Below are 24,800 nucleotides of genomic sequence, written 5' to 3'. Positions count from 1 at the left end.
ACACCCCTAGTGCTTATTTATCTTATAACTGGAAGTTTGTACCTTTTGATTGTCTTCCTCCAATTCACGATCTCCTCCCCATCCCGCACTTCTTCTAACTATAAATTTATTATCTTTTTCTATGAGTCTGTTTGTTTGCTTTTGAGGTATATAATTAACCTACAACATGTTAGTTCTTACTGTACAACACAGCGATTCGATATTTCTATACATTTCAAAATGCTCACCACTGTAAGTCTAGTTACAGTCTGTCACCATGCAAAGATATTATGCATTATTGCCTCTATTTCCCACCCTGTACATTTCATACCCGCGACTCAATTATTTTGCAAATGAAAGTTTGTACTGCTTCATCTCCCTCATCCATTTCTTTCTTCCCCATGCCCCCCTCCCTCTCTGACAACCACATGTTTGTTCTCCGTATCTATGACTCAGTTTCCATTTTGCTATGTTTGTTCATTTGTTTTTTAGATTCCACATATAAGTGAAATATTACAGTATTTGTCTTTGTCTGACTTATTTCACCTAGCAAAATACCCTCTAGGTCTATCTCTGTTACTACAAATGGTAAGATTTCAATTATTTATTATGGCTGAGTAGTATTCCATTGTATATATAAATACTAATTTGTAAAGCTATATGCACCCCTATGTTCTTCATAGCATTACTTACAATAGCCAAGATATGGAAGCAACCTGAGTGCTCACAATAGGTGAATGGATAGAGAAGATGCAGTGTATATATGTATACGGGTGTGTGCTGTGTGCGCTGTCACTTCAGTCATATCCGACTCTGCAACCCCATGACTGTAGCCCTCCAGGTTCCTCCGTCCATGGGATTTCCCAGGCAAGAATACTGAAGTGGACTGCCACATCCTCCTCCAGGGATCAAACTCATGTTTCATCCCTCTTACATCTCCTGCATGGGCAGGCAGGTTCTTTACCACTACCGCCACCTGGGAAGCCCAGATATATGGATATATATATATATATCCATTTCATATTTTGTAGTTATTAAACTTTACTTGAAAATATTAAATCCCCACTAAGGACAAATCACAATGTCTATATCTTTTCTCTCCTTGTGTATATTTAAGTTTCCTTCATTATAAAAAATACTATGATAAACACTGTACCTCATGTTTTTCATACTTTTATGTGATTCCACAATCTTTATATTTGTCAATTTATTCATTCATAAATATTTGTCAAAGGTCCATCCTGCTGTAGGCACAGTGCTGAACTCAAAAATTTCAAGGAAAATAACTATCTACCTTGTCCCTTCATTTTGTCCTGCCTCCTTAGGTATACCTGCTGGTCTGACTTCTAATCACTCTCCCTGACCAGAGTTCTCACCTGTTTCCTGACTATCCACTGCTTTTAACACGTGCTTTTTCCTATAGCTCAGTTAAGCTGATTCCCAACTCTTGCTACTTGATTGTTTCTCTAGTAAACTGTTCTCAAACTTTTTGGTATCAAGACCTCTTCACAGGCTTATAAATTATTGAAAACCCCTAAGAGACTTTCTTTTGTGGGCTGTTTCTATCGATGTTTACTATACAACACATTAAAATTAGAAATTTGCAACACAATAAAACACAAGCATATGTTCCATTAGCAAAGAGAGAGATGACAGCATCACACTTCACAGGGCCTCTGGAAAACTCCACTGTACAGTCAACAAAGAACAAGAGTGGAAAAGACAAATAGTACTTGAGTATCATTATGAAAATACTTTGATCTTGAAGACCCTCTCAATAGGGTCTGGAGGACGCCCAAGCTAGAGAACTACATCTAGGTCTTTGCCCTACAAGTAATTCATACTTTGCATTTACCATCTCTTATGGCCTGTGGTGGGCTTTCCTCAGCTGATAAAGAATCTGCCTGCAATGCAGGAGACCCTGTTCAATTCCTAGGTCGCAAAGATCCCCTGGAGAAGGGACAGGCTACCGGCTCCAGTATTTTTGCCTGGAGAATCTCATGCACAGAGGAGCCTGGCGGGCTACAGTCCATGGGGTCGTAAAGAGTCAGACATGACTGAGCAACTAGGTATAGCACAGCATGGCCTCTGGCAACCAAGGCTGGGCTGTCTTCAGATTGCTTGGTTGCTATACAACCATCATAGCATGGCTCAGAGAACACATGTAACAAAGGCTCCTGACTGCCTTGTTTTCTCTGAAGAAAGTGATCACAGTTTCTAAGTCCAAAAGGTTTTATGCAACTAAGTTGCCGTTTCAAGGCTTCTTTTGTTCTAGGCTATTTAAGTGATGAAACCTTGAATTCCAGGCTGTTTGATATTTTATTTAGGAGGGCAAGGAAGAATATCCCCAAAAGCCACTAGAACATGCTACCCATCTCTGTGTTAGGTGAAAGTAGGGAACTTGATTGCTGTCTGGGCTTGCCTATATGGAAGCCAACCAGTGAAGGTACCTGCCTTTAGTTTTATTAACAATGCTGGCCAAATATATATTTTTTAAAAAACAAGGGTTGACAAAGAAATAGGAATCAAAGAACATCCAATTATTGCTTTAAGTCAAAATATCAGTTACACTCAATCAGCTGCTCTTTCCTTTTTTATACATTTTCCCACTGGAGGGTCACACACATGTTTTTTTAACATGACATTTCAAGTATTTGATTTTTTTTTTCTTTTATGTGGTAACATTACAAAACCTAATGCAGGAGAGACCTGGGTTCAATCCCTGAGTCGGGGAAGATCCCTTGGAGACAGAAATGGCAACCAACTCCAGTATTCTTGCCTGGAGAATTCCATGGACAGAGGACCCTGGCAGGTTACAGTTCCATGGGGTCACAAACAGACGGACACAACTGAGTGAGTTTCACTTTTCACAAAACCTAACTCCCAAGCTAACCACATAATTAACTTGTTTTAACTCTTTTTGCCTTCCATTATTTATCAACATGGAGGTTTTAATTATGCAGATACAATCAGAGTACAAGTTGCATAACCATGAAGCTTTCTAGAATAATCATACCTGGACTTGTGCTTCATGCAGTACATCTAAATGGAACCAAAAGGACAAATACCAGGGCCCTATTTCTCACCAGAGCTGAAGCTTCTGTCGTTTAGAAAGTACTAGCTTAAAAATCATTTTTAGCCTAGCTATACCTGTGATTTCAAGATAGAACACTTTATGGATGTGCTTATTATCTTCTGGTTTTTCATGGACCTTGAAATTTAATTTTAACCAGCTCGAAGTCATCCAGTGGAAGAGTCACACACACACATACACACCACCACCACCATCACCAAAAATCACAGTCATATAGCAAAACATTAGAGAAGAAGCAAGACTCAGGGCATAAATCTCTTTTTGCAGGGGTCCTCAACTAACGAACTGGTAAGGAATCTGCCTGCAAAGCAGGACACCCCGGTTCAATTCCTGGGTCAGAAAGATACCCTAGAGAAGGGATAGGCTACCCACTCCAGTATTCTTGGGCTTCCCTAGTGGTTCAGTCGGTAAAGAATCTGCCTGCAATGAGAAAGACCTGGGTTTGATCGCTGAGTTGGGAAGATCCCCTGGAGGAGGGCATGGCAACTCACTCCAGTATTCTTGCCTGGAGAATCCCCATGGACAGAGGGACCTGGTGGGCTACAGTCCATGGGGTTGCAAAGAGCCGTACATGACAGAGCAACTAAGCCCAGCACACAGCCGCTAACAAAAGACGACAAGGCTTGAGAAGAACAAGGTGAGAGGGTGGAGAACCACCAGTTGAGGCTGGATCTCTACTCAGAGGGCTGCTTTGTTCTGTCTTTACCTCTTATTCTTCAAAAGGCAACGTTTCCAAACTACTTCCAAGCATTTGTAAAACAAACACTGCCACCCGCCAGCAGTTTGCTTTATTCTGAAATTGCTGTATTTACCTTGAAAACCACAAAATGTAAACAAGGGCACCTGATCAGAGAAGATCTTTAAACTGCTCATTCACTAAATCAACACCTGGGAAGAAAGGCAGTTGACTTGGACTTGAGCACACAATGTACAAATCTCTTTTATCTTAGTGGTTGCTTGAGTAAGTTAATGATTAATGTTTTATAAGATGTACGGAGACTTTCATAAACAAAACATATATTAATTTATTTAATACTCAAAAGAGTAAAATAAGTAAAGCCAATCTACCATAAACCACAGAAGTATAATCTTAATTCACACATACTCTCACTTAAAATATCAAACGTGGTTAAGATATTTTCCTTCCCACTAGAGATATTTTATGCTATACAGCTTGTGAAAACTAGAGTGACTGACTTTGTAATATGTTTTTAATATGCCTAATACATGACAAAATAAGAGAGGATAGGGAAATAGTTTATTTAGAAATAACACAAGGAGCCCATCCTGGTGGTCTGTGATGACCTAGAGGGGTAAGATGGGGGATGGGAGTGATGGTAAAGAGGGAGGGGATTATATATACAATTACGGCTGATTTGCATTGCTGTACAGCAGAAATCAACACAACATTGTAAAGCAACTTTCCTCCAATTAAATAAATTTTTAAAAATAGCTACAATTTAATTCACTGAAGAGTTTCTGAGTGAGCCATAGCTTTAGTTTTACAAACAGTCCATGCTTCTTACCACAACGTACTTCTGAAAACTATATTATAAAAGCAATGCATTTCTCATAGGAAATTCCACTGGAATAATATACTTGAAATTACCTAAGAAATACAAAAATAATAATGGATATAGCACAGGTAGAACTACTCTAATCTTCCATATATTTGGAAGAACAAACATCCTATAAAAGTGATTAAAATGTGCTTTGTTGTACTTTCATAAGGATTGTTCTTTTCCCCTAAATTAATACTGTATTATGTAAATGTGTGAAGACCTCACCGAGGACCTCCAGAGAGGGCCCAGAGAAGCAAAGAGTCCTGAATGCTTAAGAGCTTTCTCCATGGTTCAACACAGCTAGACTTAAAGGTGAAAAAGATTCACAGAAGTGTAGAGTGGGGAGACTTCATTATTTTTCAGTGAAGTCGTGAGATTATTTTTGGATCACATGAACTTCTAACCATTTCAGAGCTAGTTTTCCCCTCTAGACTATTCTATCTTGAATTGACTAAATTCACCCCTCCTGCCTCAGCCTTTTCCAGAATGGTATAGCAGATTTTTGAGACTGACTTCTTTCACAGAGTGTCGTGCACTTGACAGCCACCATATGGTTGGAGGTATCCTTGGTTCACTCCTTTTTACTGTTGAATGGTAATGTACTTAATGTATTATTTATCCATTCATTAAAAGAGAGTTTTTAATTTTTTCCAGTTTTTAATATAAGCATTGAGGAACAGTTATCTTTGTATGAAAGTAAGTTTTAATTGCTCTTGGTAAATATTTAAGAGTGAGATTTAGGCTTTTATAGGTATGTGTGTTTAACTTTATAAGAAACTGCTAAACTCTTTTCCTTAATGGCTGGAGCATTTTTCACACCACTGACAAATGCATGAGAGTCCTAGTTGATCTGCATCCTTGTAAACACTTGATATTGTCAGCAGTTTTATTTTGGTCATTTTTGTAGTAGTACTTCATTGTGGTTCTTGATATTCTTGTTTTGGGAGAAGTACCTTAAATGTTGGTATTCTCAGGGATTCCATTTAGGGAACTCTTCTCATTCACAGCTTTAAATTCCATCTATATGCTATCAAATTTCAAATCTGTATTTTGCATCTAGATTTTTTTTCCTGCACCTCAAGATTGACATCTCTAGCAATCTTCTAGATCTAACTTTCTGGCAGAAAGGATGCCAGAACCAAGTCCATTAGTGTGGTAAATGGCAAGCAGTCATAAATTCTTCTCATCCCTGTTTGCATGTCTCTTTACAAGTGGCTTTGCAGGTACTTCTGTCAAAAGACACAAGTCAATTTCTCCACTCTCTGCCTCTGAACTTAGCCATATAACATTACAGGTCTGAATAATACTTGAGCACTAGGGGAGAAGGACTGCCCTTTCTGGCTGTTCTCACACCCTCCTTATGGGAAGAATCTGAGCTAGCCTGACAGAGAATGAGATGAATGGCCCAGCCACGCCTGTTAACAACCTATCCACAGACGGATGAGTGAGTGAAGCCAGCCCATACCATGCAGCCATCAGCTGACCACATATAAACGAACAAGTTTATCAGAGATCAGCCAAGTCAGCTCAGAACAGAAGAAGCCAAGCAAACCCAGAGATTCAGGAGTTAAGCAAATGAATGCTTAGAAAGCCACTCAGTTTTGTTTTGCGTATTTTTGTTTTTTTTGTTAAAAATTAAAGCACCCAGACCCTCCTCCAAGCTCATTTCTGTCACTATTCCACATAACATTCCTAAAACCACAACCACAAATAAGTCACGCTACTACACATCCCTGTGCCTATTTCTCCCCAGCCCTCTCCTTTCCAAACCTAGTTAACAACTGCCCATCCTTCCACAGCTCCAGCTTACCTCCATTGTTCCTCTGAATTCCCAAGGCAATTATAATCTTCTCTTACTTCAACAGCCCTTTCGGACTAAAAGCAGTATAGATAGTGGTTAAGAGTCTGGATTTCAGTCAGTCTTTTGTTTCTTACTAGTTATATGACCTTGGACGAGTTACTTAACTTCTCTGTACCTTGATCTACTCATCCACAAAATGGGATGTGTTGGGACTTCTCTGGTGGTCCAGTGGTTGGGAGTCCACCTGCCAATGCAGGGAGCACGGGTTCGATCCCTGGTCCGGGAACTAGGATCTGATTTAGCCCAATATACTATATGACTATTACACATGAGTAGGAGTAATACATGCAAATCCAGAAGTTCTCCTTAAAGAAGAATCTGCTTGCCCTTTGCCCTCTTTGTACCAACTACAGAATAGTAACTACTGAAGCAATTTTGGAAGCCACGTGTTAAAGACAACACAGTTACAAGACAGTTCTGTATCACCCACCTAGGAACTATTAGGTGAAAGAGAAATAAACTTCTATCTTCTGTAAGCCTTTGGTTTTTGTTGTTGTTTTATTTCTGTTTTAGCACATTTTTTTTGTTTGTTTGTTTGTTTCAAGGTCTGCAGTGTTGTGCGCTTAGTCACTCAGTCGTATCTGACTCTTTGCAATCCCATGGACTGGGTAGCCCTCTGTCCATGGGATTTTTCAGGCAGGAATACTGGAGTGGATTGCCACTTCCTTCTCCAGGGGATCTTCCCAACCCAGGAATCAAACCCAAGTCTCCTGTGTCTCCTGCATTGCAGGCAGACTATTTACCCGCTGAGCCTTGCGGGAAATTCATCACCTTATACAGTACACGCAAATAATAATACTTCAATAACAATGCATACTTCTTAGGGATTCAGAAAGATTGAATGGATTAAGATAATATAGAGCATTGCAGATATCACCTGATATATAGTAAGGACTAAATAAATGTCAGTGATTAGCAGCAGCGGTAGTAGAGTAGCCCTTAACATTGGTTTACTTGTCTATGTCCTGCAGAAGGCCAAATTTATTTGGGTAATGGCTTGGCACTTTCATCTCAGTATTAAGTACTTACTATTTAAAAGGGAAATACAATTTAGCTTTGCATACCAAGTACTTCCCTAGGAACTACTTTCATGAAAAGGTGAATATTAGGCCTAAAAAGCCAAAATGTCTCTTCCCCAGAGGCACAAATCTTTCTACTAACAGGGACAATGCTACCTTAATTAAGGAGCTATTCTCATCTCTCAAAACAGGAAACTGAAATCTCCATTTTTGAAATATGGACATTTGGTTTCTAGAAAAGACATCAGAGGAAAATTGCCCTTGAGCATCAATAGAAAGGGTCTTATCACCCACTCTTAACAATGAACACAGCATGACAAGACTTCCCTGATGGTCCAAGAGTTAAAAATCTGCCTGTCAATACAAGAGACACAGATTCGATCCCTGGTACAGGAAGATCCCACATGCCGGGGAGCAACTAAGCCCGTGCACCACAACCACTGAGCCTGCCCTCCCCAACAAGAGAAGCAACCTCACCACAACGAGAGAAAGCCTGCAAGTGGCCAGGAAGACTCAGCACAGTCAAAAATAAATAATAATTAAAAACAATTAGCACAGCATGAAACTATGGATACGTCTGTCAGCTGAAAAGACATACATCATTTTTATCCAGACTACAAGCCATTAAACCTCTGACAGAACTCTGAAGAACTGGCTAAAATTTGCAGACTTTGGAAGTGGCTAGCAGTGGCACCCCACTCCAGTACTCTCGCCTGGAAAATCCCATGGATAGAGGAGCCTGGAAGGCTGCAGTCCATGGGGTCGCTAAGAGTCAGACACGACTGAGCGAGTTCACTTTCACTTTTCACTTTCATGCATTGGAGAAGGAAATGGCAACCCACTGCAGTGTTCTTGCCTGGAGAATCCCAGGGACGGCGGAGCCTGGAGGGCTGCCATCTCTGGGGTCGCACAGAGTTGGACACGACTGAAGCGACTCAGCAGCAGCAGCAGCAGCTTCTATCCAACATGACAGAACAAGATTAGCTTTCTGGTTCCACAGAAGCCTTTTCTTTACCACTCATCTTGCCTGTTACTGTACACTGACACCCTCTATTTTCTCAATGTGATTCCTATTATCTTCATCCTATTACTTTTGACCCCCTGTGGTTATGAGAATTACCTGATTCACAGGCATGGAATCCACCAAGCACAGCACATGACCAGTAAACGAGGTACGGGAATAACCCATGGTTGTGGGATAGCTTATCGCATAACACGCCTAGGAACGACCAGTCTCACAGAATGCCGAAATGCTTTTCTAAAGACACAATCGATGTACCAGGCAATTCTCTGGAAGAATAAAGTGCCATTCTTCAGCACACAGTGCATTTACTAAATCAGAGACCGCTACGGGTCCATGTGCCCAAGAGGAAGAGCAGATGGCTTGGGAACAAAGGGGTGGAGGCCGTAGTGGCCCCAGTGTCCTACCATATATCTTTATGCGTTCCATTCCTACACCTCTAGGCTCCACAGGGTCACACCTGCTCCAACTCATGAGTCTACTAGCATTGTTGTTCAGTCACTCAGTCGTGTCTGACTCTTTGCAACCCCATGGACTGCAGTATGCCAGACTTCTCTCTCTTTCACCATCTCCCAGAGTTTGCTCAAACTCGTGTCCATTGAGTTGATGATGCCATCCAACCATCTCATCCTCTATCAGCCCCTTCTCCTCCTGCCCTTAATCTTTCCCAGCATCAGAGTCTTTTCCAATTTACCAGCATGGAATATATACTATGGTTTATCAGTTGGACTCCTTGACTAGAACTTACTTGTTTTACTATTAATAGAAAAGTAGTTCATTTTCTCCTTTACTGTGGTGGTGGTTTCACTGGTATATGTATATGTCAAAACTCATCAAATTGTACATTTTAAACAACTGTACCTCAATAAAGTTGTAAAAAATTTAAAAAACCCCATCATCCCACAATACCATTACTATAACTTTTTATGCAGCCCTTTCTACTTTCTTAACCAGATAGTCAATACCAAAATCAGACTGATTATATTCTTTGAAACCAAAGATGGAGAAGCTCTACACAGTCAACAAAAGCAAGACCAGGAGCTGACTATGACTGAGATCATGAACTCCTTATTGCCAGATTCAGACTAAAATTGAAGAAAGTAAGGAAAACCACTAGACCATTCAGGTACGACCTGAATCCAGTCTCTTATGATTATACAGTGTAAGTGACAAATAGATTCAAGGGATTAGATCTGATAGACAGAGTGCCCGAAGAACTATGGACAGAGGTTTGTGACACTGTACAGGAGGCAGGGATCAAGACCATGCCCAAGAAAAAGAAATGCAAAAAGGCAAATTTGTTGTCTGAGGAGGCCTTACAAATAGCAGAAAAAAGAAGAGAAGTAAAAAGCAAAGGAGAAAAGGAAAGATATACCTATTTGAATGCAGCATTCCAAAGAATAGCAAGGAGAGTTAAGAAAGCCTTCCTCAGTGATCAGTTCAAGAAACAGAGGAAAACAATAGAATAGGAAAGACTAGAGATCTCTCCAAGAAAGTTAGACATACCAAGGGAACATTTCATGCAAAGATGGGCACAATAAAGGACAGAAATGGTATGGGCCTAACAGAAGCAGAAGATATCAAGAAGAGGTGGCAAGAATATACAGAAGAACTATACAAAAAAAGATTTTCATGACCCAGATAACCAAAATGGTTCGATCACTCACCTAGAGCCAGACATCCTAGAGTGCAAAGTCAAGTGGGCCTTAGGAAGCATCACTACGAACAAAGCCAGTGGAGGTGATGGAATTCCAGCTGAGCTATTTCAAATTCTAAAAGATGATGTTGTGAAAGTGCTGTACTCAATACACCAGCAAATTTGGAAAACTCAGCAGTGGCCACAGGACTGGAAAAGATCGATTTTCATTCCAGTCCCAAAGAAGGACAATGTCAAAGAATGTTCACACTACTGCACAATTGCACTCATCTCACATGCTAGCACCCCACTCCAGTACTCTTGACTAGAAAACCCCATGGACAGAGGAGCCTGGTAGGCTGCAGTCCATGGGGTTGCAAAGAGTCGGACACGACTGAGCGACTTCACTTTCACTTTTCACTTTCATGCATTGGAGAAGGACATGGCAACCCACTCCAGTGTTCTTGCCTGGAGAATCCCAGAGACAGCGGAGCCTGGTGGGCTCCTGTCTATGGGGTTGCACAGAGTCGGACACGACTGAAGTGACTTAGCAGCAGCAGCAACACACGCTAGCAAAGTAATGCTCAAAATTCTCCAAGCCAGGCTTCAACAGTACGTGAACTGTGAACTTCCAGATGTTCAAGCTGGATTTAGAAAAGGCAGAGGAACCAGAGATCAAATTGCCAACATCCCTTGGATCATAGAAAAAGCAAGAGAATTCCAAAAAAAACATCTACTTCTGCTTCATTGATTACGCCAAAGCCTTTGACTGTGTAGATCACAACAAACTGGAAAATTCTTCAAGAGATTGGAATATCCGACCACCTTACCTGCCTCCTAAGAAATCTGTATGTAGGTCAAGAAGCAACAGTTAGAACTGGACATGTAACAACAGATTGGTTACAAACTGGGAAAGGAGTACATCAAGGCTGTATATTGTCACCCCGTTTATTTAACTTATACGCAGAGTACATCATGCAAAATGCTGTGCTTCATTCAGCACAAGCTGGAATCAAGATTTCTGGGAGAAATATCAATAACCTCAGATACAGAGATGACACCACCCTTATGGCAGAAAGTGAAGAGGAACTGAAGAGCCTCTTGATGAAAGTGAAAGAGGAGAGTGAAAAAACTGGCTTAAAACTCAACATTCAGAAAACTAAGATCATGGCATCTGGTCCCATCACTTCATGGCAAATAGACAGGGAAAGAGTGGAAACAGTGACAGACTTTATTCTCTTGGGCTCCTAAGTCACTGCAGATGGTGACTACAGCCATGAAATTAAAAGATGCTTGCTGCTTAGAAGAAAAGTTATGGCCAACCTAGATAGCATATTAAAAAGCAGAATTATTACATTTCCAACAAAGATCTGTCTAGTCAAAGCTATGGTTTTTCCAGTAGTCATGTATGGATGTGAGTTGCTGCTGCTGCTAAGTTGCTTCAGTTGTATCTGACTCTGTGCGACCCCATAGACGGGAGCCCACCAGGTTCCGCCATCCCTGGGATTCTCCAGGCAAGAACACTGGAGTGGGTTGCCATGTCCTTCTCCAATGCATGAAAGTGAAAAGTGAAGTTGTGCAGTTGTGTCCAACTCTTCGCAACCCCATGGACTGCAGCCTACCAGGCTCCTCCATCCATGGGATTTTCCAGGCAAGAGTACTGAAGTGGGTTGCCATTGCCTTCTCCAATGGATGTGAGAGTTGGACTATAAAGAAAGCTGAGCACTAAAGCATTGATGCTTTTGAAGTGTGGTGTTGGAGAAGACTCTTGAGAGTCCCTTGGACTGGAAGGGGATCAAACCAGCCAGTCCTAAAGGAAATCAGTCCTGAATATTCATTGGAAGGACTGATGCTGAAGCTGAAACTCCAATACTTTGGCCATGTGATGCGAAGAACTGACTCCTTGGAAAAGACCCTGATGCTGGGAAAGATTGAAGGCAAGAGGAGAAGGGGACAACAGAGAATGAGATGGTTGGATGGCATCACTGAATTGATGGACATAAGTGTGAGCATGCTCTGGGAATTGATGATGGACAGGGAAGCCTGGCGTGCTGCATTCTATGGGGTTGCAAAGAGTCGGACATGACTGAGAGACTGAACTGAACTGAACCTGTGCTTTCTATGTTGGGTTGCAATTATTTATACACACATCTTATCTCCCTCATTAGATTATAAATTCCTTGAAAGCAGCATTAATTTCTGGCTCATTTGAACCCTAGTAACTAGCTCACACACTGCACTGCACACAGTGAATAATCAATAAATCTCTACTAAACATATCAAGATCTTATAGAGTTCAAAACATCAACTTCAGATAAGGCAGTCTCATCACGTAACAGCTGTGTGACCTTGAGCATATTATTTGACTTCCTCACAGTGTGATTTCTATATCTGTAAAATGAGGCTACCACGAATTACGTAAGGGAACGTGGACAAAGGCCATCCAAAGCACTCAAAGTTAAGAATTTCAATATGTAGGACTTTATAGTCTTAGAAAGAGCAGTCTTGGTTATTAAGTTAAAATGTTCACAGACAAAAGGCATTTATTCTCTACCTACCAAATATTTAGACACACATTTAACATCATGCATAACACTCGAAGGGAGATTTTTACAACAAGCTCGCAACTCGGAAAATTGGCCCATGGATACAGAACAGTAAACGAGGGAGTTGTTCTAACAGTACTAAACCGTGGACATCACAAGTGTTCATTTTCTGCCCATTAGTTTTACTCTTCATGGAGCAAATTAAATTTCACAAGTCAAAGCCACAAATCAATCAAAGTTCATTTGTATGTATGAATCACAGTTCATACGGCATACACAGAGAGACCGATACACAATTAATTGTGTTGTTCTTGTTGTTGCAGCCCCAAACAGAAAACCACTCAGAAGGACAGCAACTTCCTTCCAACAGAGACTAAAATATTTTAAAAGCACAAGCCCTTTTACAATCCTGACTAGATTCAACAAGAGAAGCAAAGAGACAAAGCAATGTGTTTTCATTCCATCTTTTGGGCCTTCTCTGAAATCTCACTGAAAAGAATAAACTTACTATCCAATTTCTACTGCCACTTAAGGGTTTAATAATAGGGGATTAGCTATAGAAGGTTCTTAATATGATGACTTACCACAAATACACAGAATCAACACAGCAGAAACATTCAACTGGAGAATGTTAAAGATGTTTTTCAATAAACCATGGAGTTTCTGGCTTGGAAATTCACTGCAGTTTTCTAAAACTTTGCAGGGTAACAGCAAACTACAAAATGCTACAACCTAAAAGAACTTCACTTAATTCATGTAGAAGTTTTCATCTTCTGCTATTCACACTACAGATTTATATATTAGAACACATATTTTTAACACCAATGAACTGAAATTCAGAGGTGGAGAATATAAGGCTGTAATAATATAATAGATCTATACTTTGCTTTCTCATGAGTGAAATAATCACCTAACATCTGTGTTACATGCTGGGTAATAGTAAGACCTCAAAAAAAGCATGTGATGACAGAACTGAAATTATATTGCCTTTGAGAATTAAAATTTTCTAGGACTTTACTCATCAGTTCAACAAAAATTAATTCAGCCCCAATGATACACAAAACACTGTTCTTGACCTAGGTAACTCGACAGAGCACAGTTTTTACCCTCAAACAGTTTGTAGTCTAATCACAGATCTTTCAAATAAAGAAACGAGTGCAAATTTTAAGCACACACAAGTACTGCAACTACGTGTCCTCAGGCCCACATCCACTGACAACCACAGTGGAGAGTTCCCAGCATGTGGGCGGGTTCCACGCTCAAGCGCCCGCATCGCTCCTCTTGTCCTCATGATCGCTTCCCCAACACTTGGAGAACTTGCTCAGCTAGCAAGCAGGAGCAATCCAGAAGTTTGTGTAGAAGGAATGACAGCACAATCCACAAACCCACTGAGGATAAAACTTGGCTGCAGCATTGGATAGGAGATTCTAGGCATGTTCCTTGTGGTTTCTCAAAGGGCCTCAAAGGACTGAGCTCCAGTTGCCACACTGGTGAGTCTTATGCACACTTTGCGTGCATGCTTGCTAAGTAGCTTCAGTCCTGTCCAACTGTGTGCAACTCTATGGAGTGCAGCCTGCCAGGCTCATCTGTCCATGGGATTCTCCAGGCAGGAATACTGGAGTGGGATACCATGCCCTCCTCCAGGGGATCTTCCGGACCCAGTGATCAAACTTGCATCTCTGACATCTTCTGCATTGGCAGGCAGGTTCTTTCTCATTAGACCCATCAGGAAGCCCTATGCACACTTCACCACCTTTCATTGCATTAGGCTCACTCTCCCTCACTCCCTCACACTTGCCAGGACCACTTCCCAAACTGATTCTCTCTACCCACGTCTTCCAGGGTCTGATGTGACAGCAGCTCCAACCAACACAGTCCTAATCTAGCTCTCTTTAGGTGTATTCAGTCACACTGGAGTAACACATGAAAGGAGACTATCACATATATCCCTGTGATCCACTTCAGCTTCAAGATGTCAGGAGGCTGAGATTTTGAATAAATAATGTGGATAAGAGTTAAGATCGCAAAAGAGAGAATGAGAGAGAAAGAGGAAGTTTGGCAGGCTACAACAATGATCAATGCTCAAAAGATGAAACATAACAGATCCCCCATCTGGCTCCAAAATACCAGGTATGGAGCACAGGAGGAGGAAAGCAAGGGTCCAGAGATGCAAATGAAAAAGTTTCAGGAGTCTGGCTTGACTAACAGCTATAGGGGAGCTGGGGAGTCCTGCTCAGGACACTTGGGCTGCAAGTGTGGCATCCAAAAACAAGGCAGGGTCTCATCACAACACACCCAAATGTACTATATCCAGATCTTCCTAGGCTGCTAAGAATGACATTGACATATAGGAGCCTAACCAGAATCCAAACATAGCAACTAGAGAAATCACTGAAGATAATCTAGCTGGCAACAGGTGAAAGAATTTTTTAAATTAAGACTGTAGAAGAAAAGATGTACAAGAATAAAATCAGAACCAATACAATATTGTAAAGTTTAAAAATAAAATAAAATTTAAAAAAAATAAAATTTTGTGTAAAAAAAAAATAAATCAATCAATCACTGTGGCCAGGTGTAAAAAAAAAAAAGAATAAAATCATTCTAAGCAAATACAAAACGGCAAGAGAAGTAGGGGACGACAGAGGATGACGTGGTTGGATGGCATCATCGACTCAATGGACACAAGTTTGAGCAAGCCCTAGGAGATGGTGAAGGACAGGGAAGTCTGGCGTGCCGCAGTCCCTGAGGTCACAAAGAGACACGACTGAGCAACCGAACAATAACAAACAAATACTTTAAAGCTTCATTGTGTGGAAGAGGGATTAGATAGAATCTATGTGGCTTTTCAGGGCCAACAGATAGAATTTACAGGAGGGTATTATACAACAGACAGCAGGGTACAGTCGTTAAAAACAAGCAGCTCTAGAGTCAGATAAATTCATTTTGAGTCCCAACTCCACCACTAATAAGCTTGGGGACCTTAAAATGGTTGTATAATTTCTTTATACTTAACTCTCTCAACTGCAAAATTGAGACCGCAACAATTTCTACTTTATAGGGTTATTGAGATGACTATAAATATTAATGCACAGAAAGTCCTGAGCCCAGCGTTGCATGTATTAAGCGCTCGGTCAATAAACGTTAGTGATTTCAAATCTGAAATAGTTTCAGTCTTCATCCCAAAAATTACATGATCATCAACTCTGACGGAACTCAATAAAGGAATTGTGAAACTGGTAGAAGAAGTAGATATTTATAAATTGGCTCATACCAGAGAATTACTATGTTAGACAAGATTGACACATTCAACTATATAAAACGTCAAAGCAACTACTTAGCCAGATAGCTTTTTCACCAGTGCTCTTAAGTGTATAACCTCCATGAAAGTGTTAGTCTCTCAGTCATGTCTTTGTGACCCCATGGATGGTAGCCCACCAGGATCCTCTGTCCATGGAATTCCCAGGCAAGAAGACTGGAGTGGGTTCAGTTCAGTTCAGTTGCGTCTGACTCTTTGTGATTCCATGGACTGCAGCACGCCAGGCCTCCCTGTCCATCACCAACTCCCAGAGTTTACTCAAACTCATGTTCATTGAGTCGGTGATGCCACCCAACCATCTCATCCTCTGTCATCCCCCTTCTCCTCCTGCCTTCAATCTTTCCCAGCATCAGGGTCTTTTCCAAGGAGTCAGGTCTTCGCATCAGGTGGCCAAAGTATTGGAGTTTCAACTTCAGCATCAGTCCTTCCAATTAACATTCAGGACTGATCTCCTTTAGGATGGACTGGTTGGATCTCCTTGCAGTCCAAGGGACTCTCAAGAGTCTTCTCCAACACCACAGTTCAAAAGCATCAATTCTTCTGAGCTCAGCTTTCTTTACAGTCCAACTCTCACATCCATACATGACCAGTGGAAAAACCATAGCTTTGACTAGATGGACCTTTGTTGGCAAAGTAACGTCTCTGCTTTTTAATATGCTGTCCAGGCTGGCCAAAACTTTTCTTCCAAGGAGTAAACATCTTTTAATTTCATGGCTGCAGTCACCATCTGCAGTGACTTTGGAGCCCAAAAAAATAAAGTCTGTCACTGTTTCCACTGTTTCCCCATCTATTTCCCATGAAGTGATGGGACCAGATGCCATGATCTTAGTTTTCTGAAGGTTGACCTTTAAGCCAACTTTTTCACTCTCCTCTTTCACTTTCATCAAGAGGCTGTTTAGTTCTTCAGTTTCTGCCATAAGGTTAGTGTCATCTGCACATCTGAGGTTATTGATATTTCTCCCGGCAAACTTAATTCCACTGGAGTGGGTAGCCATTCCCTTCTCCAAGGGATCTTCCCAACCCAGGGATTAAACCTGGGTCTCCTGCATTGCAGGCAGACTCTTAACTATCTGGGCCACCAGGGAAGCCCACAACCTCCATGAGTAGAGCCAAAAGGTGAGAGTATTGTTGTTGCTGCTGTTTTTGTTTGGTCACTAAGTCACGTCCAACCCTTTTGCGACCCCATGGACTGCAGCCCACCAGGCTCCTCTGTCCATGGGACTCTCCAGGCAAGAATACTGGAGTGGGTTACCACACCCTCCTCCAGGGAATCTTCCCAACCCAGGGAATTGAACCCATGTCTTCTGCTTGGCAAGCAGGTTCTTTACGACTGAGCCACCAGGGAAGCCCAAAGGTCAAAGTGCCAGCCTGAAAATAGCACTCTGAGTTACATGCCCAGAAGAAACTGAGTTAAAGAAATGTCTTGTCAGTGTTCTCCCAAGTCCCTGATACTCACTACCTGCTTTCAAGTGGCATCGCACAGCAGAGAAAGTCTCTGTTTTAGTTCCTGAAGCATTCAAAATTATTGCCTCAGAATGACTTTTTTGCTTGCCGGAAGCAGCCTTTTGATAGGGCTGGTGAACATGTCAAATGATCACAGAGTCACAGAGATAGAGATTTCTAGAGCAAACAGCCAAAAAGCCTGTGGTCTAAGAGACAGGCCTGTCTTCTCTTCCCTCGGCCCTCCTGGGGAGTGGCCCCTGGGTTCTGGGTTACTTCTGCGTTTTATCGCCTTTATGGTTAAGAAAAGGGCGCACACACCTCTCTTGTTTTGATTTAGGTCTGTTTCTCCTCCTAATAGAAAATCCACACATATTGATAGGTCTTAACATTTGGAAAAATCTATACCCAACTTCTCTTGAGAATAGGGGGAGACACGCATAAAGGAATGAGGACAGGGAAAAGGAAAAGGGGAAGAATGTAAAGTCAATAGAAATAACTGCTATCATTTAGTGTGCAGGAAGATGGCTAAACTGAGGATCTTCACACTGAGACTCTGCATTCCCAATGCAGGAGGCCTGGGTTCAATCCCTGGTAAGGGAACTAGATCCCAGGCGCCGCAACTAAGAGTTCGCATGCCATAGCTAAAAGATCCCACATGCTGCAACTAACATCGGGCACAGCCAAACAACTAAGCAAATATTTCTTTAAAACTATGTATCAAAAAATAGTATTAGTGATAAATCATGTTGACAATATGTGCCCCTGATATGATGTAGGGAGAAAGGCAGTTAATATCCCTTCCCAAAACCTTAGCCCCTGTCTCATCAGCCAGACCAAAATCAAGAGACATTCTACAAAATATCTGGCCAGTACTCTTCAAAAGTATCAAGGTCATTAAAAAAAAAAAAAAAACAACAAGGAAAGACTGAGAAAGTGGAAGAAACCAGAGGAGACTAAACAGCCATGATGACTAATGGCACGTGGGATCCTGAACGGGATCAGGATTACGGAAAGGATAATGGAAAACTGGTGACATTCACAGGAAGCCTGGAATTTAGTCAACAGTAATGTACAAATGGTAATTTCTTAACTGTGACAAATGTACCACAGTTATATAAGATGCTAACACAGGGGCAAGTGGGTGGAAGGGAACTCTCTATACTCCCTTTACAACTCCTCATAACTTAAATGTATTCCAAAGTTTATAGCTGATCTTTAAAAATGAAAGAATATTTGATTATGAAAAGACTTCTGCACTTACTTAAGAGAAAGCCAATGTGCTTCTGTTAGTGCTATTCTGATAGTGTGGTTACTGAAAATAGCTGTCCATCCGCCAGGTTTTAAATAACCCTTGGGAAGCTGTTTGTTTGTTAAAGCTTCATTTCCTCTGTTCATGTGAAAAGCAGAGGGAACCCGTCAAAGGAATATTGCTTGTACAATTGTGTGTATTGGGGATAATTGTATTAACCTCTTTAAAATTTTGGTTCCTCACTAAAAACATTGGGAGACCCATATTCGATTTACTTTTTATTTATTTATCTTGGTTGTGCTGGGTGTTCATCACTGTGCATGAGCATTCTCTAGTTTCGACGAGCGGGGGCTAGTCTTCATTGCAGTGCACGGGCCTCCAGGGTGGCGGCTTCTCTTGTTGTGGAGCACAGGCTCTAAGCACAAATTTTAGTGGGTACAGCATGTGGGCTCAGTAGTTGCTGCTCATGGGCTCTAGAGCATGGGCTCAGTAGTTTTGCCACAAGAGCTTAGGTCTTCCTGGGCCATGTGGAGTCTTCCCGGGCCAGGAATTGAACCCGTGTCCCCTGCATTCCAGGCAGATGCTTATCTACTGTACCACCAGGGAAGACCTCAACTGACTGCTAATTGCCTAGAAGCTCTAAAATTTTATGATTCACTTGAACAAACCATACAGTAAGTATGAAAACTTAAAATTGTTTCAAATTAATTTGCAGACACCATTTGTCTGGCTGAGGCAAGAGGAAGTGAGGTGCAGCTGAACTGGGGATACACTGTTGTTTCTTCATATTATCTAAAAAGTAACAATAAGGGAGGGTGCTCTGGAAACTTGGCAGAGGGGTCTGGAAAGGCAGGGGTGGTGATCTTGGGAGGTCAATCTATGCAAAAGTGATGGCTTTTACAGCCAAAGGGAACAGGAGGAACACATTCAGGAAGAGAAGGGTGAAATTGCAAAAGAACAAGGTATGAGAAAGGATACAGAATTGGGAAAACAAGGTCTGCCAAGCAATGTGAAGGCCAGGGAAAGCAACGCAAACCCATCTCATGGAATTCTCTGAGGCCTCGTCAGGATGGGCCTCCAAGAATGCAAGGTGAAGAGTCAGAGCTTTAAGACAAAAAGGAATCTTTACTCTTCAATAGCAAGATACCCTCCTTCTTCAATGATGAGTGGAGACAAATGACTTAGTCTTACACAAGAGGTAGAAAATGAGAGCAAACCAGCAACGACAATGACCTAATATATTAGATTACAGGAAAAGCCAGCCTTCCAGGGGCGGACGGAGCACCTGCATGATTCATACTTTGAACCAATGCCCGCTGAATCATATAACACCAAGTATCTGTGTATAATTACCTCCTGGGCACAGAGATGTTACTGCACAGTTCCCTCAGACACACTGAAATATTTAAAGGAAAAAGACAGCCACAAACCCTGAAGATTTATCTTTGACAGATTAACTTTCCCTGACTGACAGAGGAATAAGGCTACACAAACTCATGAATATGAAGCATGAAGCACCCCTGGGAACCAAGTTGTATCACACAATCCCAGGGAAACTGTGGGTCTCTCACCCATAAACATCTAATGGCTATTTTTTTCTGATATCTACTATGAACAAAGTTCTATGCCTGGGAAACACAAAAAGAAAAAAAGAAAAGCCTGCCCTTGAAGAGGTTATAATGTAAGAGAAGAGCCAATTATGTTTAAAGGAAATACATTATGTCTTTCTATCATAAGTTAGCTACCATTTGTATAATGACTTATAACACTTTTACATTTATTCTCTGGAAAGAATCCAAGCCACACAGAGCCTTGTGTGGCAAGATTATTCTTGTTTTTATCCACCCCTGGTCCCACCAGGCAATGACAGATGTCCTCAGAGACACTAAGTGGTTGGGTGACCTACTTAAGATGACAGTCGGCGAGAAATGCGGTCAAACCCAGACTCCACGCTTTTTTCTGCTACAAATACAGATCTGTTGTCCCAGTTTGCTTTTAAAACTTTTTATCTTCCACATCTTACAGTTCACAAAAGAGAGTCTGTGGATCTGAATTTGTTTATCATCCCTTCTCTGAATTCAACATATCTCTTCCACCTGAGAAACAGTGGCTTTCTACAACTTAGGAAAGTTCTCACCCGTATCTCTTTACATGTTGCCTCATTCTCACGCGCTCTGGCCTCTCCTTCTAGAATCTGATTAGATGCTGCTAGACCCTCTCGGTTCCTCCTCAACACTGGCTTTTCATGACTTGTTCACACTTTCCTCTACCCTGCATTCTGGGTAATCTCCCAGCTCTCTCTTCCATACCACGGTCTCCTCATCTCCTCATATAATATGCTAGCTCACACTTTCTAGAACCTATATGTTCTTTTTCACAGTGTCCGTTCTTCCATCAGGCTCCTCTAGCCTCTTCTGCCTCTGAAATCATTTCCACACACTTAGTGCACAGTCTCTGGCAAGCTGTCCTGGAGCACTCTGTGTCTGGTTTGTCACAACCGCTGACTCTCCTTCAAGCAGTTCAATAGTGAGTCCCTCCTCCATGGGGACTGTGTGTCGTGAGAAGACCTTACGTGCCCAGGGCTGGGGGAGTGTCCCCACTCAGCACAGCTCCGGGTGCACTGATGGGTGGTTATCACTCCCACAGTCTGCTTTCACACTAATTTCCCGACATGGGGAGACATGTGGATCACGTATTCAAAGTGACTTATGTCACTCAAACCACATTTACTGTGCTCATCACTCTCTGAGATGAAAATGCAATATTCCTGCAAATCCTTATAATAAAAATGGTGTAAAAAAGTTACAGAACATGAAGCATGGGAAACACTCACCAGATGTGAAAGCTCCCTCCTCCCCCATGCACACGGACAGCATCCTGACCTGGGTCTGGGGCTCCAGCGAACCCCTCTGACTCTCTGTCCAGATCAGGCTCCTTTATTAAAGCTTTGTTTCACCAATGTGAGGAGGAATACTGACACAGTGTGTTCAAAATGAATGCTGCTTTTAAGTTGTTATCATTATATTTTTATTATAAGTATACACTATAAAGTATTAATTTGATTTGCACAAGCTCTTAATGACTGGTCTTAGTAGTCTATGACTCTCTACAAGTCCCATTAATCCTTCTCTTGTAACAGTCATAATCAGTTTGCTACTATGAACAACTTCTCAGTTGATAGTATGACACTACCTCTAAAATTATACCTAGAAGGGAGTTCTAAGACAGTTGTTAGTTATTATGTAGCATCCAAAGTGACCTTTTAAAAGTGAAACTAACACATCAGTGTCACCATGCTGGAGATTTTACAAAGATAAATTAAAGAGCTGATAAGGAAACGCTAATATTTATGGTGTAACTGTCACGGAAATATATAAATACATATCATTCAGCTATATTTATCGGTTTGAAAAGTGGCCTCTCACGGTTATTTAATTATTACCAAGATTTCCTTTCAACATACAGACTACTCTCCAGCAAAACAAAACTTGAAGCTATTCTTTCAGATCAGTCCTTCAATGTTTCAAGGAAGAAAAACAATGGGGAACTTTTGAAAGAATTTTCAGCAGATATATTTCTATTTGAAAGTTTTACATTGAATAAAGTTCTAATATTACTTCTTTTAAGACACAAAAATACCCCCACTTAGGTCATATAATATAAAGTATTTCTTTCCTACCTCGGAACTTCTTGGGAGGGTTGGCAAGGTCCCCTGCTTCTGGGTGCACCACACATCGGTCATCCACCAGTCTGGAAGGAAAAGAACATTCACACTGTTGACATCGTCGTGTTCATAGAGCACAAAATGCACATGGAGACTGCATCAATATTTACAAAAAGTTTTAATACCACTCTTCATTCAGAGATGTTTGAATAGTCATGGATTTGTAAAAAGATCTGGTTATACAGGCATGAATTAAAGCAGGGTTTACAAAACTCAAAACTGAAAAACTGTTAAGTGGTGGGCTTCCCAGGTGGCACTAGGGGTAAAGAATCCGTCTGCCAATGCAGGAGACATAAGAGACGAGGGTTCAATTGCTAGGTAGAGAAGATCCCCTGGAGTAGGAAATAGCAACCCATTCCAGTATTCTTGTCTGGAAAAACTCCATGGACAGAGGAGCCTGGTGGGTTACAGTTCATGGGGCTGCAAAGAGTCGGACACGGCTAAGCACCAAGCAGCGGCAGCAGCAGCAGGAAACGTTAGAGAAATCACAATACTGACAAACCATGAAACTGCAGAGCCATTTACAATTCTAGTTTTTTAAAGGCAGTGGTGGGGGAAACATTTATAATAGTGGTGAAAATAAGTGGGAACAAATCAATAAGATATTGTATATATTTAAACACACACACACCCTCCTCTACAGAGATACATATGAGGCCTGGAACACAGACACCAAAACATTAACAGGGATTAGACTGCCCACGTTTTTATGATCCAGTGTGAATGCGAGCATGTTTTGTTTTATTTTTATAAGGAATGTGTAAGCTTATGAGATCAGGCTCACAGAGTGACGACACAACAGGATAAAAAGCGCTCATCCTGTGTTCAACTATGGCTCAGCCACTTCCCAGCCAGGTGGGGGTTTGGACCTCCTTCGCTACATCTGCAAACACAGATAAGAGTACCCACCTTGTGGTATTGTCAGGAGGACTGACTAACTTCATAGCTGTAACGTACCTAGCACAGTTTCTAGCATAGAGTAGGCCCTTAAATACTAAGTGTTTAAGATAATAACATTAGGGACTTCACCTGCCTTTTTCCTATCTTCCTCGAAAAGGATGCCTGACACTTAGTGATGAGCACTCAACAAATGTACTCAAATAAATAGAGTACCTTTCTAGTTACAAAAACTTGCCCCTCTTAAAATATCCATGAAAAGCCGATTTCAAGGACAATTCCCAGAAAAGCTGAATCTCTGATGTGAGAGCCAGGAGACATGAATCTCTTGTGTTAGGGTAATATCTAACTACCAAAAGACTCACTGATAGTCATTTTCTCCATGGACTAAGTAATGAGAGCCATTAGGGTTTTCTCCAGAATATTGTGAGAATGCACATGAATTAGTGCAAATTTATGAGCTCATTTGAAGAACGATGCCCCAGTCGCAACTTTGTTAAAAAGCACACATTAACCCCAGCACAAAAGTAAACCCCACTCACTAGTATGCATCAACTCCAGCATAAAGTAACCCCAATTCGTGATCAACAGTCCCCTTGAACTAGAATAATTAACCAAATCAAGATGAAACTTTTGGTTCCTGGTTTATCTGTTTACAAAAGCAGACACTTCCTAAATCACTGGATTTCTCTATAAGATCTAATTTCCACCAAACAAAATAATAATTTGATCAAGCATATAGTTCTTTGTTTGATTTTTTTTTAGTACACTTCATTCATACTGGTTTGCTAAAATGTGGTTTTACAAGAGCTGCCAAGCATGCAAGAAATTCCTTTTAAGAGTCTTCAAAATTGTTTTCTTAGAAACAGGAAGTCACAATGGGTCAAGAGAAAGCAAACCCAAACCTCCACAAAATCCAACTTCAGGCTGTAACACTGAATGTGAAAGGCTCAGAGTCCTAAGGATGTCACAATATAATATTTAAATCTAAAAAAGTGCTGTGAGGGAAACTTCAGCTTTTCTAACTAGTTAAGTTGTGGGGGAAGGAGAGGGTAGGATGAATTGGGAGAGGAGCACTGACATGTATACACCACCATGTGTAAAATAGAGAGCCAGCGGGAAGCAGCTTTAGAACACAGGGAGCTCAGCTCAGGGCTCTGTGATGACTGGGGCAGGGAGCGGGGGTGGATGTGAGATGGGGGGAGGCGTGGGAGGGAAGCTGAAGAGAGAGGGGTTATCTGTATACTTATACCTGATTCATGTTGATATACAGTGGAAATCAACATAACAACATAACAATTATCTTCCAATTAAAAAAAAAGATGAGTTAAGAATTCAAGGCATAATTATAAAAAAAAAGTACATAATCTAATTTAGAGACTTCATGGCAAACAGAAGGGAAAAAGCGGACACATTTTATTTTCTTGGGCTCCAAAATCACTGCAGATGGTGA

General features: G+C 41.3%; 1 protein-coding gene across 3 annotated transcripts in view; it reads right to left on the bottom strand.

Moving 5' to 3' along the window:
- Positions 1 to 24,800, bottom strand: part of ITPR2 (inositol 1,4,5-trisphosphate receptor type 2) — a 591,729-nt gene that overhangs the window by 508,373 nt on the left and 58,556 nt on the right. For all 3 annotated transcript variants that reach the window (XM_024991354.2, NM_174369.2, XM_059886107.1), the window contains 1 exon segment: positions 22,406 to 22,476. In XM_024991354.2, the coding sequence (XP_024847122.1) occupies positions 22,406 to 22,476 (71 nt within the window).

Source organism: Bos taurus, chromosome 5 (genome assembly GCF_002263795.3).
Source record: "Bos taurus isolate L1 Dominette 01449 registration number 42190680 breed Hereford chromosome 5, ARS-UCD2.0, whole genome shotgun sequence".
Lineage (NCBI taxonomy): Eukaryota > Metazoa > Chordata > Mammalia > Artiodactyla > Bovidae > Bos > Bos taurus.
Note: the sequence above shows the minus strand (reverse complement) of the source record. Positions and strands in the feature narration are given on the sequence as shown.